Raw genomic sequence first — 14,050 nt, forward strand, 5'->3', positions numbered from 1 at the left:
GCAAAATGGAGATTATAGTAATTTGCTGCTGCCTCACCAGAGTATTTTGAATATAAATTATTTAATATCTGTGAGGTGCTGACACAGAAAAACTGTCAAAGAAATAAAATATTGTTTTTGAGCATGGTGCATATAAGGCAAACAGCATTAAGACTGGAAAAAATATCATAATGACTGTTACCTATTGACATTCTGTGACCAACTGGAAGGTAAAAAGAAAAGGAGTACTTGTGGCACCTTAGAGACTAACAAATTTATTAGAGCATAAGCTTTCGTGAGCTACAGCTCACTTCATCGGATGCATTTGGTGGAAAAAACAGAGGAGAGATTTATATACACACACACGGAGAACATGAAACAATGGGTTTATCATACACACTGTAAGGAGAGTGATCACTTAAGATAAGCCATCACCCACAGCAGGGGGGGAAAGGAGGAAAACCTTCCATGGTGACAAGCAGGTAGGCTAATTCCAGCAGTTAACAAGAATATCAGAGGAACAGTGGGGGGTGGGGTGGGGGGGAGAAATACCATGGGGAAATAGTTTTACTTTGTGTAATGACTCATCCATTCCCAGTCTCTATTCAAGCCTAAGTTAATTGTATCCAGTTTGCAAATTAATTCCAATTCAGCAGTCGCTCGTTGGAGTCTGTTTTTGAAGCTTTTTTGTTGAAGTATAGCCACTCTTAGGTCTGTGATCGAGTGACCAGAGAGATTGAAGTGTTCTCCAACTGGTTTTTGAATGTTATAATTCTTGACGTCTGATTTGTGTCCATTCATTCTTTTACGTAGAGACTGTCCAGTTTGGCCAATGTACATGGCAGAGGGGCATTGCTGGCACATGATGGCATATATCACATTGGTAGATGCGCAGGTGAACGAGCCTCTGATAGTGTGGCTGATGTGATTAGGCCCTATGATGGTATCCCCTGAATAGATATGTGGACAGAGTTGGCAACGGGCTTTGTTGCAAGGATAGGTTCCTGGGTTGGTGGTTCTGTTGTGTGGTGTGTGGTTGCTGGTGAGTATTGATAGAGATCTTGTAGGTGTTTGCCTCTAGCTTTCATCCAGATCATACCACTCGATCCATTGTCTACAGCCAAGCGCTACGATATAACCGCATTTGCTCCAACCCCTCAGACAGAGACAAACACCTACAAGATCTCTATCATGCATTCCTACAACTACAATACCCACCTGCTGAAGTGAAGAAACAGATTGACAGAGCCAGAAGAGTACCCAGAAGTCACCTACTACAGGACAGGCCCAACAAAGAAAACAACAGAACGCCACTAGCCATCACCTTCAGCCCCCAACTAAAACCTCTCCAACGCATCATCAAGGATCTACAACCTATCCTGAAGGACGAGCCATCGCTCTCTCAGATCTTGGGAGATAGACCAGTCCTTGCTTACAGACAGCCCCCCAATCTGAAGCAAATACTCACCAGCAACCACACACCACACAACAGAACCACTAACCCAGGAACCTGTCCTTGCAACAAAGCCCGTTGCCAACTCTGTCCACATATCTATTCAGGGGATACCATCATAGGGCCTAATCACATCAGCCACACTATCAGAGGCTCGTTCACCTGCGCATCTACCAATGTGATATATGCCATCATGTGCCAGCAATGCCCCTCTGCCATGTACATTGGCCAAACTGGACAGTCTCTACGTAAAAGAATGAATGGACACAAATCAGACGTCAAGAATTATAACATTCAAAAACCAGTTGGAGAACACTTTAATCTCTCTGGTCACTCGATCACAGACCTAAGAGTGGCTATACTTCAACAAAAAAGCTTCAAAAACAGACTCCAACGAGAGACTGCTGAATTGGAATTAATTTGCAAACTGGATACAATTAACTTAGGCTTGAATAGAGACTGGGAATGGATGAGTCATTACACAAAGTAAAACTATTTCCCCATGGTATTTCTCCCTCCCACCCCACCCCCCACTGTTCCTCAGATATTCTTGTTAACTGCTGGAATTAGCCTACCTGCTTGTCACCATGGAAGGTTTTCCTCCTTTCCCCCCCCTGCTGCTGGTGATGGCTTATCTTAAGTGATCACTCTCCTTACAGTGTGTATGATAAACCCATTGTTTCATGTTCTCTGTGTGTGTGTATATAAATCTCTCCTCTGTTTTTTCCACCAAATGCATCCGATGAAGTGAGCTGTAGCTCACGAAAGCTTATGCTCTAATAAATTTGTTAGTCTCTAAGGTGCCACAAGTACTCCTTTTCTTTTTGCGAATACAGACTAACACGGCTGCTACTCTGAAAACTGGAAGGTAATGAGACTGCAGCAGCACTTTCAAACTGCCCTTTGCCGAAAGTCAAAATCGAAGAGTTTGTTGCTGATCTGCAGAGGGTTTGCTTATTATCTGTGAGTCTATTTTAGTTCTCAACCCCATGGAATCCTAACCAGCTGATAAGAGGAAAAAAAATGTTAATGTTGATTCCAGCTTTGGCTCACTTGGTACTTCCCCACTTTACAGAAAATGACGTGACAGCGACTCTCCCATGGTGCCCTTCAAATAATAACAAAAGGGACTTGTCCTATGCAACACTGTCACATACTTATACAGGGATATGGGCTGCTGGCTACAGAGCTTTGTTTGTACCAGGTGTGCTCATAAGAAGAGCTTCTAATGCTCTGCCCAGCACGGCTGAAGAGCCTTTATACACAGCGCCCCCTAGGGGCGGAACAGTAGAAGACATTTTAACTTTCCGTGGCACTGAAATCCCACCCCAGGCTGGCGGGGGTGCGTGGAGGGGGGCAGCTGTTCTCAGAGGGGAACCGGCTGCCCCCCCATCGTGTCACATCAGGTTTAGGGCAGTTCTCCAACCCTCTCACCGGACCCACCCCTTATGTTTAGGGGCGGGGGAGCTCCCCCGCGGGGGGGGGGGGACAGGCTCAGACTCGGCCTCTGGGGAGTGAGGTTTGTGCTGAGCGTGTCAGGCGGACCGTGTCCCCTCCCCCAGCTTCCGAGCCTCTGGGCCAGGACCAGCAGCTCGCTCCGGGCAGGCGAGTCCCCCGCCGGCTCTTTAAAAGAAGCGGAACGTTCCCGCCGCGCGTCCGCTGTCGCGGGGGCAGATTTCATCGCCACACGGCGGGTCACTCGCGCGGAGCGTGCGCCGGCAGCCGAGTCTCTCCCGGCTCGTGTCTCTGCCGCGCTCGCCATGGACGCGTTAGCGGCCGAGCTGGGGACTCTGACCCCGGAGCAGGCGGCGGCTCCCGTGAACACGGTGGAGGTGAGCGAGGGGACGGGGATAAAGGCGCCGGAGGAGGCGGGGCACGCTCCGCTATGGCAACGAGCGGCGGCGCCCCCGCGAGCTGTCTCGCCGAGGCCCTGTTGCGCCTGCGCAGAGGCTCTGGCCTCAGCCACCGCTCTTTCCACAGTATCCGCTGCTGCGCATGCGCCTAGCCCCCCTAGGTTCGCTTCTCTAGTGGGCTTTCCTGGCTCCAGGCACCTGAGGTCCGAGTCACCTGTGGCGCATGCGCAGGATCAAGCCACCCTTACCACGCTGGACTGTCCCTTCCCGCAAGCTCCAGGCGGCTGCACGGCCTGGCAGCCCCCCGGCCTGGTGCCAGTGATTGGGCAGCCAGTGAGATGCTCGCAGGGGGCATGGCTTGGTGCTGTGCAGCCTCCTGTGCCATTGAGCCCAGCGGCTAGGGGAGGGCGCCCAGCCTTTCCCCGGGGGACCGTGGCCGCCCCCGGATGTTACAAGGCCAGCGAGCGCCCCGCTCAGCGTGGGCAAGGGCAGGCACGTGTGAGCTGCCCGCGATTAGGCTGCCTAACATGACAGGAGATGCGCTAGCCTTGTCTACACGGGGCAGTTAGCAGCGTTTCTAATGTGGTGTAATTTCAGTCTCAATAACTCCTGTAGAGGGTGACGCACAAAGAGCCTGGCTCTTACCTACCCCTAGGGAAATTTGCCTATCCAGCCCTGTATCTACCTTACACAGCTGCCCATCACCATAGTACTTGATCCCCTTCCACGTAACATGGATAGCAATAGCAATGTTCCTCCTGGACTTTGTGGAGTCTCTGGCATTTCTCCTTTTTTGGGGTAAAAGCACTGCAGGGGTTAGGGGCTTTGTTTTTGATATTTTTAGATTTTAATTCCCCCTGCCTTTTTTTGGTAGGGGTTTAGTTGATAGAAGGGGAATGTCAGAAATGTAGCCTTGAAACCAGTGACTCATCGCTGTGTTACCACATCTTAAACATATCACTGTGCTGATAGGACAAAAGCTGTCCCAGAGTCATTCAGCCTGGGACCAGGACTTGAAATGTACGTTTTGGGACTGTGCCATCCAATTAGGAAAGGGTGGTCACTCTACCTGCAAGATGTTGAGCCACCTTAGTTTCCACTGAGCTCAATGAATTGTGGGTGCCTGGTGCTTCATGGAATCAAGCCCACATATAGTAGGCACAAGAGGGTTGAGGCTGCCAATTGCACTGTTGGTCCTGTATCCGTGCAGCTGCCCTGAAACTAATTTTGGGCCAATTTTACTGGTGATGCACATGAGTTTATCCTACAGAGCAAACCATGCAAAGTTCTAACCCTTTATTGAACCCACTTTTCTCCATGCTTATGTTTATGCATACTACTACATACCAAAATAGTTTGTTGTGATACAGCAAGATTTATTTTTAAACAGTGGTGGAAAAATTTACCTTGATTTGCATTCAGTTCTTCCTCCCTAGGTTTGAAATGTAAACATTAAGCTGTTCCCTCTATTTTATGTTTTTTACCTTTCTCCTGTTGAAATATGAAAAACAAAGTTAGACTAAGACTGAATAAAAATCAATTGAATTTCATGTCTTTGAAAGCAAGTGATACAAACAATATCTGCAAAAAGAAAAGGAGTACTTGTGGTACCGAAGAGACTAACAAATTTATTAGAGCATAAGCTTTCGTGAGCTACAGCTCACTTCATCGGATGCAAGGAGAGTGATCGCTTAAGTTGAGTTATTACCAGCAGGAAGGGGAGGGGGGAAGCAGGAAAACCTTATGGCGATAATCAAGGTGGGCCATTTCCAGCAGTTAACAAGAACATCTGAGGAACAGTGGGGGGTAGGGTGAGGGGGGGAAAAATAACATGGGGAAATAGTTTTACTTTGTGTAATGACTCATCCACTCCCAGTCTCTGTTCAAGCCTAAATTAATTGTTTGCAAATTAATTCCAATTCAGCAGTCTCTCGTTGGAGTCTGTTTTTGAAGTTTTTTTTGTTGAAGGATAACCACCCTCTGGTCTGTAATCGAGTGACCAGAGAGATTGAAGTGTTCTCCGACTGGTTTTTGAATGTTATAATTCTTGACGTCTGATTTGTGTCCATTTATTCTTTTACGTAGAGACTGTCCAGTTTGACCAATGTACATGGCAGAGGGGCATTGCTGGCACATGATGGCATATATCACATTGGTAGATGCGCAGGTGAACGAGCCTCTGATAGTGTGGCTGATGTGATTAGGCCCTATGATGGTGTCCCCTGAATAAATATGCAGACAGAGTTGGCAACGGGGTTTGTTGAAAGGATAGGTTCCTGGGTTGGTGGTTCTGTTGTGTGGTGTGTGGTTGCTGGTGAGTATTTGCTTCAGATTGGGGGGCTGTCTTGTTCCTCAGATGTTCTTGTTAACTGCTGGAAATAGCCTACCTTGCTTTTCACCATGAAAGGTTTTCCTCCTCCCCCTCCCCCCCCGCTGCTTACAGTGTGTATGATAAAACCCATTGTTTCATGTTCTCTGTGTGTGTATATAAATATCCCCTCTGTATTTTCCACCAAATGCATCTGATGAAGTGAGCTCACGAAAGCTTATGCTCAAATAAATTTGTTAGTCTCTAAGGTGCCACAAGTACTCCTTTTCTTTTTGTGAATACAGACTAACACGGCTGCTACTCTGAAACCAGTAATACCTGAGATTACTGTACAGCTGAAAGAAGTTACAGGAATAAGTCTTTATTTTTTTCAGTTTTGACAGTACTTTGTGTTTGGCTGTGTGCATTAACATTTGTAGGATTAGGACCGTAGTTTTCTCTCTTGCAGAAAAGAAAGCAAAACACTTAAACTTTCTAAAGGAGTGGCTTTTTTTCTTTTTGTAAATAAATCAGGACATAGTATTTAAGTAGTGTTTTCTCAAAAACTTGTATTTTGTTAGCTTGTTTTTAATTGAAACTGTATCCCTTGACTGTCTGTGCCTTGAATATAATTTGTATTGCACATGTGGATTACTGTATGATTTAAATTGTCATTTGCTTGTTCATATTAGTAATTTTGATTGACTAGTTACAGTCCCTCTTCTCTACATTGTCTTGACTTTAAATAGTCTTAATGGTAGAAGTAGGATTGCCAACTTTGTAATATATAAAAACTGGAGACTCCCCCCAGCAGTAGTGCAGAACCTTCTCTGAGGCCTGCTCCGCCCCTTTCTGCTGAGGCTCCACCCCCCCATTTGCTCCTCTTTCCCCCTCCATCCATCTCTTGCTTCATTCCCTCCCCCTCCCCCCCTTCGCGTGGGTCAGGAGGGACTCACCTGCAGAGCCAGGGCTGGGAGCTGCAACTGCCAGACCCAGGTAGAAGGTGGCCCCGGCTGAATAGGGGCTGGCACGGGTGATGACTCGGCGCCTTCCCGCCTCCCCTGTCTGCAGTTACCAGACTTTGAATGTCCGGTCAGTAGATATGACTGGACGCCATCAAGTCCCCTTTTCAACCAGACTTTCTGGTCGAAAACCGGACACCTGGCCACCCTAAGTAGAAGAATAGTCGTTAAGCTTTTTAGATTTTTGTTAGATATACTCCTGCAGCTATTTCAAATTGTGTGTTTTATTTTTGTTTTTAGGAAAAATGGAGACTTCTTCCAGCTTTTCTAAAGGTTAGTGTTGTTGCTTTACACGTTTCACTTGTACGTGAATGTTCAAGCTCTTAAACTGAAAACAATTTAACTAGTGCAAGCCTGACTTGCTATAGGCAGCGTTTTGACAAGATAAAAGATGGTCAGAACTGTGTTTTAATCTTAAAAACTAATGCATTCATTTTAAAATCATATGTCAGCATGATTTGCAGATTCTCTAAACTTTTTATTTTTAGCCCTTATCCTTCAGCACAACCAAAACCCCATAGTTCTCACATTTAGTTTCCTTTCTTGTAAAAGTAGGGACTCCCCAATGGTCTCTCTTTCTCCTCTCCCAACTCTAATTCATGGCTGCCCAACCTCTCACAATCCATTAATGCCTTGTACAGCCAGACCTTCCTCCAATCCTGTATGCTCCTCAGTCCACCCTCCAGAGCATCAGAAAGCTTCCGTTTCTCTGATTAACCTCAAAAGTTCTCTATTTTGTTTCGGGCTTTTTCTATGCTTTTTTATTTTATTATTCCCTACAACATTTTCCCTCTTTATCAAGTCCATTATTTTTTCTTCTTTCTGTCTTTCCTTTTTTTTAACTTCCTTCTATGTCTTTTCCTCTGTTATTTCCCAAACCACCTGTCCCCTTTCCATCTAGAGTTTGCATTCTCTCTACAGTCATCCAGTTCCTTCCCCCATAATATGAGAGGCAAGCCTATTACATAAATGAAAGTTTGTTGATTAATCTCGAAGGGAATAATTTGAGGCAGTCTCTCTTTAGAGGTAGCCAATTTTTTTTAGCCAGTTTGAAATAGCGGTTTATGAAATACAGGCAGTGATTTTGGTTTGTTTTTTATTTCAGTGTTGCCCAAGGAACCAGTCTAGGTCATTGGTCTAGGGCCTGTAAAACACTTACTAGGCAAATATGGTCTCTGTCCCATAGAGCTTGCAATCTAAGATCCTTATCCGGCAAAGATGCATGCATGCATGACTTCACTCGTGCATGTGAGTAGCTCTGTTGAACTCCAGGACTTCTCATATAAGTGTTTGCAGATTTGGGTCCTCATGAAAGATAACTCTCACAAACAGTGAGTAATAATAAGTAGGCGGGAACCACCAGGAGTCTCTCACTACCTCTGCTGCTGCATGGGGGCAGGGTGGGTCTCTGCACATATCCGGTGCAGGAGAACAAAGTCCAGCAGTCATTTATGTGCTTTACTGTCATTCTGGCCCAGGGCTGTGATGGTACCTTGGGCCTGCCCAATACCTAATACCCATCTCATTTACGACCCCTTCCTTACATCTCTCCCAGCCACCCCCACAAACTACTTGAGGCTTGAACTAGTGACATCATTAGAATTCCTGAGGCTATAAGAATGCTCTTACTGGGGGAGGGCTGTTGGGACCATGTTTCCCAATGTCCTGGTTCTGCAGGCATGGGTGGAGGAGATGCAATTTGCTGTATGCTTTACATCAAAAGTTTACATCCTTCACTGTGTCCTTTTGTCACATAGCATTGTATTTGTGCCAACACCATACAATACAAATGCTGCATATTGTGATTTTTGTGTTGGAGTCAAATTTTTGATAAATCTCTGTTAATTTCTTCTGAAAGAAGTTTAAAAGTTAGACAAATTGTGATAGAACCACATATTTTGTATGTAAGAACATAAGAATGGCCATACTGTGTTGGACCAAAGGTCCATCCAGCCCAGTGGTCAGTGCCAGGTGCCCCAGAGGGAGTGAACCTAACAACAGGTAATGATCGGGTGATCTCTCTCCTGCCATCCATCTCCACCCTCTGACAAACAGAGGCTAGGGACACCATTCCTTACCCATCCGGGCTAATAGCCATTAATGGACTTAACCTCCATGAATTTATCTAGTTCTCTTTTAAACCCTGTTATAGTCCTAGCCTTCACAACCTCCTCAGGCAAGGAGTTCCACAGGTTGACTGTGCACGTGTGAAGAACTTCCTTTTATTTGTTTTAAATCTGCTGCCCGTTAATTTCATTTGGTGGCCCCTAATTCTTATATTATTATAACTTTTCCTTATTCACTTTCTCCACTCCACTCATGATTTTACATACCTCTATCATTTCCCCCCTTAGTCTCCTCTTTTCCAAGCTGAAAAGTCCTAGCCTCTTTAATCTCACCTCATATGGGACCCGTTCCAAACCCCTAATCATTTTATTTGCCCTTCTCTGAACCTTTTCTAATGCCAGTATATCTTTTGAGATGAGGAGACAACATTTGTGTGTAGTATTCAAGATGTGGGACCATAGATTTATATAAGGGCAATAAGATATTCTCCGTTTTATTCTCTATCCCTTTTTTAATGATTCCTAACATCCTGTTTGCTTTTTTGACTGCTACTACTCACTGCGTGGACGTCTTCAGAGAACTTTCCATGATGACTCCAAGATCTCTTTCCTGATTAGTTGTAGCTAAATTAGCCCCCATCATATTGTATGTATAGTTGGGGTTATTTTTTCCAATGTGCATTACTTTACATTTATCCACATTAAATTTCATTTGCCATTTTGTTGTCCAATCACTTAGTTTGTGAGCTCTTTTTGAAATTCTTCACAATCTGCTTTGGTCTTAACTATCTTGAGCAGTTTAGTATCTGCAAACTTTACCACTTTACTGTTTACCCCTTTCTCCAGATCATTTGTAAATAAGTTGAATAGGATTGGTCTGAGGACTGACCTTTGGGGAACACTACTAGTTACCCCTCTCTATTCTGACAATTTACCATTTATTCCTACCCTTTGTTCCCTGTCTTTTAACCAGTTCTCAGTCCATGAAAGGATCTTCCCTCTGATCCCATGACAACTTAATTTATGCAAGAGCCTTTGATGAGGGACCTTATCAAAGCCTTTCTGGAAATCTAAGTACACTATGTCCACTGGATCCTCCTTCTCCACATGTTTGTTGACCCCTTCAAAGAACTCTAATAGATTAGTAAGACATGATCTCCCTTTACAGAAACCATGTTGACTTTTGCCCAACAATTTATGTTCTTCTGTGTGTCTGACAATTTTATTCTTTACTATTGTTTCAACTAATTTGCCCAGTACTGACATTAGACTTTCCGATCTGTAATTGCCGGATCACCTCTAGAGAGAGCCCTTTTTAAATATTAGCGTTACATTAGCCATCTTCCAGTCATTGGTTAAAGAAGCTGACCTAAAGGACAGGTTATAAACCATAGTTAATAGTTCCGCAATTTCACATTTGAGTTCTTTCAGAACTCTTGGGTGAATGCCATCTGGTCCCAGTGACTTGTTACTGTTCAGTTATCTATTAATTCCAAAACCACCTCTAATGACACTTCAGTCTGTGACAATTCCTCAGATTTGTCACCTACAAAGGATGGCTCAGGTTTGGGAATCTTCCTAACATCCTCAGCCGTGAAGACTGAAGCAAAGAATTCATTTAGTTTCTCCGCAATGACTTTATCGTCTTTAATGCTCCTTTTTTATCTCGATTGTCTGGGGCCCCACTGGTTGTTTAGCAGGCTCCCTGCTTCTGATATACTTAAAAAACATTTTGTTACTACCTTTTGAATTTTTGGCTAGCTGGTCTTCAAACGCCTTTTTGACTTTTCTTATTACATTTTCATTCATTGTTCGTATGCTGAGTTTTTGTAAAGTTTTGTATATCAAAATAATTTTGTCTGGGAGTCACTTTTTGTTGTATTGCTTTCCTTAAATCCATGGGGACCTCATAGAGTCATAGAAATGTAGGACTGAAAGGGACCTCAGTAGGTCTTCTGGTTAATTTCCTTGTTTCTGAAGCAGGACTAAGTATTATCTAGACCAGAGGTGGGCAAACTATGGCCCGCGGGACCATCCTGCCTGGCCCCTGAGCTCTTGGCCAGGGAGGCTCACCCCCGGCCCCTCCCCCGCTGTCCCCCCTCTCCTGCATGGCAGCGCGGCTTGCGCCTGCTCATCTCCCAGGCTTTCCAATAAGCCTGACCTGCTGCTCTGAGCGGCATGGTTAGGGGGCGGGGTGTGGGGAGGTTGGATAAGGTCCCGGGGGGGCAGTCAGGGGACGGGGCGGTTGGATGGGGTGGAGGTTCGGGGGCGCGCTCAGGAGACAGGGAGTGGATGGGGCTGGGGTCCTGGGGCGATGGTTAGGGACAGGGGTCCCGGGAGGGGGAGGTCAGGGGACAAGGAGTGTAGGGGTGGGGGTTGGATGGGTCCTGGGGGGCCTGTCAGAGGGAGGGAGTGTGGATAGGGGTCGGGGCGGTCAGGTGACAAGGAGCAGGGGGTGTTGGATAGGGGGTGGGGTCCCGGGGGGCGGCTAGGGGCAGGGGTCCCGGGAGGGGGGCAGTCAGAGGACAAGAAGTGGGGGGGAGGTTGGATGAGTTGGGAGTTCTGAGGGGGGCAGTCAGGGGGTGGATAGGGGGTGGGGTCCAGGCTGTTTGGGGAGGCACCGCCTTCCCTACCCAGCCCTCCATACCATTTTGCAACCCCGATGTGGCCCTCAGGGCAAAAAGTTTGCCCTCCCCTGATCGAGACCATCCCTGACAGTTGTTTTGTTTAAACTGTTCTCAAAATCCTAGAAGATTTCACAACCTCCCTTGTTTAATTTATTCCAGTGCTTAACCTCCCTTACAGTTAGGAAGTTTTTCCTAATGTCCAAGGTAAATCTCTATTGCTGCAATTTTAAGCCCATTACTTCTTGCCCTGTCCTCAATGGATGAGAACAATTGATCACCCTTCTCTTTATAAAAACCTTTTTACATACTTTTGAAGGCTGCTATCGTGTCCTCCGTCAATCTTCTCTTCTCCTAACTAAACAAATGCAATTTTTTCAATCTTTTTTTATAGGTCATGTTTTCTAGACTTTTAATCGGTGTGGAACCAGCTGGGTAACTCTTGAGTTAGCTATTGCTTTCAATTAATTTTAAAGGGAACCTTCACACATCTTCATAAAGTGAATTTTATATGTATGTTTCCATTTGCTTAAATTATATATATATGGGTCTAACCACTGGACCAACCTTCCCCTATAAAAACTTCCTTTTCTTTGCAGCTTGCGGCTGATTATTTCCATGGAGTACTGAGATCCAGTATCCCTTAGAGATGCTATGAAAAAAAAATGCAGTGTATTATATTTACCTTCCATTTTTTTCTAATACAATACAACTTTTCTAATGCTTGCATTGGTTAAACTTAATCCTGAACATCTGCAGCATTGATTTCTACATGTTGATATCTGGTGGGTCCTGCTTCTGAACCATGAAGAAACAATGGGTGGTGTAAGTGCTGGTAGGATGATGCTTCCTGCTTTGCAAGCACATGGGAGGCTCTATCTGGAGCTGTTAAAGTATCTCCTGTGGGAGAGGCCTAGAAGCTACTAGTTTCATGTCTGTGGCGTACTGTGCCTCCTGGTACTTGCTTATTACTAAGGATAAGGTTCTGTCACAGAGGTCACGGATTCTGTGACTTTCCAGGATTTCCATGACTTCTTCTGGGGCAGGCCTGAAGCAGCAGCTGAGGTTGGGTGAGCACCCCTGGGGCTGAAGCAGCTGCAAGTGGCAGCGCTCTATTAGTTTCCCCCTCATCCCCAGGGGATTTTTAGTAAAAAATATCATAGAATCTGAGGGCTGGAAGGAACCTCAGGAGGTCAAAGTCAGGGACAGATTGCTGGCTTCTGTGAATTTTTGTTTATTGCCCACGACCTGTCCCTGATTTTTACTAAAAATATTCATGACAGAATCTACATTCCTCCCCCAATTCTAGTGTGTCTGGGGCAGGTTTTCTGAGGCTTTTCTCATTGTCTCTCACATCTTGCTGGACCTCTCCCTCTTTTTCACCCACCTTATAGCTGTAACCTGAGTCTGCTCCTTGACCTTTTCCTTTATCCCACACAGTTCTTCTGTTTTTAGATCTGACAAATTATTAATATCCCAGGCATCTATCATAATGGCAAACTGGCAAAAAAAAATGTTAATTCACAATGCAATTATTCATGCAAACTTATGAGATTGAGTTATATGCAGTTTGTTCTATAAAACTAGTAATTTTCAGTTGAGGCTTGGTTGAAATCAGTGGAGTTATGCTGGAGTAAACCTGGAGTCGTAGCATAGAATCATACTGGTCACCCTGTGGGTTTCCAGAAACTTCTCAGCTAAAAAAACTTTAAAGTTGGTCCAGAAACTATTATAAGTAGAACTAATTCCTACATATTAATTTCTGCACTGCTTTCATGACTAATTTTCCCAAGGCTAATTCTGCTGTATATGCATTGTTTTGTTTTAGGTGAAAGGACTTGTGAAGCAGCACATAGACTCATTCAACTATTTCATCAACGTAGAGGTATGCTTCCTTGGTGGAAAGGGAATAGGGTCAGGGGTCGGCAACCTTTCAGAAGTAGTGTGCCGAGTCTTCATTTATTCACTCTAATTTAAGGTTTCGCGTGCCAGTAATACATTTTGACGTTTTTAGAAGGTCTCTTTCTATAAGTCTATAATATATAACTAAACTATTGTTGTATGTAAAGTAAATAAGGTTTTAAAAATGTTTAAGAAGCTTCATTTAAAATTAAATTAAAATGCGGAGCCCCCTCCCCTCCCCCTGGACCGGTGGCCAGGACCCGGGCAGTGTGAGTGCCACTGAAAATCAGCTTGCATGCCGCTTTTGGCATGCATGCCATAGATTGCCTACCCCTGGAATAGGCCTAAATTTACAAAAGTCATGTGACTCAATTATTTTTTTCTTTTTTGCAGATAAAGAAAATCATGAAAGCCAATGAAAAAGTCACAAGTGATGCTGATCCAATGTGGTATTTGAAGTAAGCATAAGGTTGATTTCTGTATTGATGGTAGCAGTATAACTATTATCTTGCATAACAATTTGTAATTGACTATAAAAATGTACATGTAGTTACATTGTGATATACTTGAGAAGGATGAGGTAAACTACACTCCAAATAGAGATCATTTAGAGCTTTGAGTGACCACATTAAGCAGAATTGATAGCCATGCAGTAAAAATACATTGTAGTGATGGTTTTTCAGTAGTTTGGTGAATTCTCATAGCTGAGGGGCCAATATAGCTCTTCATTTGCAAAGGTAACTTTGCTTTTATATTTGTACATGAATTCCAAGACTTATTTCAAAATTCCAGATAGAGCATAGATCAAGCGCTATGGGATACTCTGGGAATGCTTCCAATGAA

The 14,050-nt window shown here is 44.6% G+C and overlaps 1 protein-coding gene across 1 annotated transcript in view; it reads left to right on the forward strand.

Annotated features, from left to right (window-relative positions):
* Positions 1 to 3,090: 3,090 nt before the first annotated feature.
* Positions 3,091 to 14,050, forward strand: part of POLR3B (RNA polymerase III subunit B) — a 130,779-nt gene continuing 119,819 nt past the window's right edge. Inside the window, 4 exon segments of the mRNA XM_043519596.1 lie at positions 3,091 to 3,264; positions 6,856 to 6,888; positions 13,134 to 13,190; positions 13,601 to 13,665. Of these exon segments, the coding sequence (XP_043375531.1) occupies positions 3,193 to 3,264; positions 6,856 to 6,888; positions 13,134 to 13,190; positions 13,601 to 13,665 (227 nt within the window). The 5' untranslated portion in view covers positions 3,091 to 3,192.

This window comes from Dermochelys coriacea, chromosome 1, assembly GCF_009764565.3.
Source record: "Dermochelys coriacea isolate rDerCor1 chromosome 1, rDerCor1.pri.v4, whole genome shotgun sequence".
Lineage (NCBI taxonomy): Eukaryota > Metazoa > Chordata > Testudines > Dermochelyidae > Dermochelys > Dermochelys coriacea.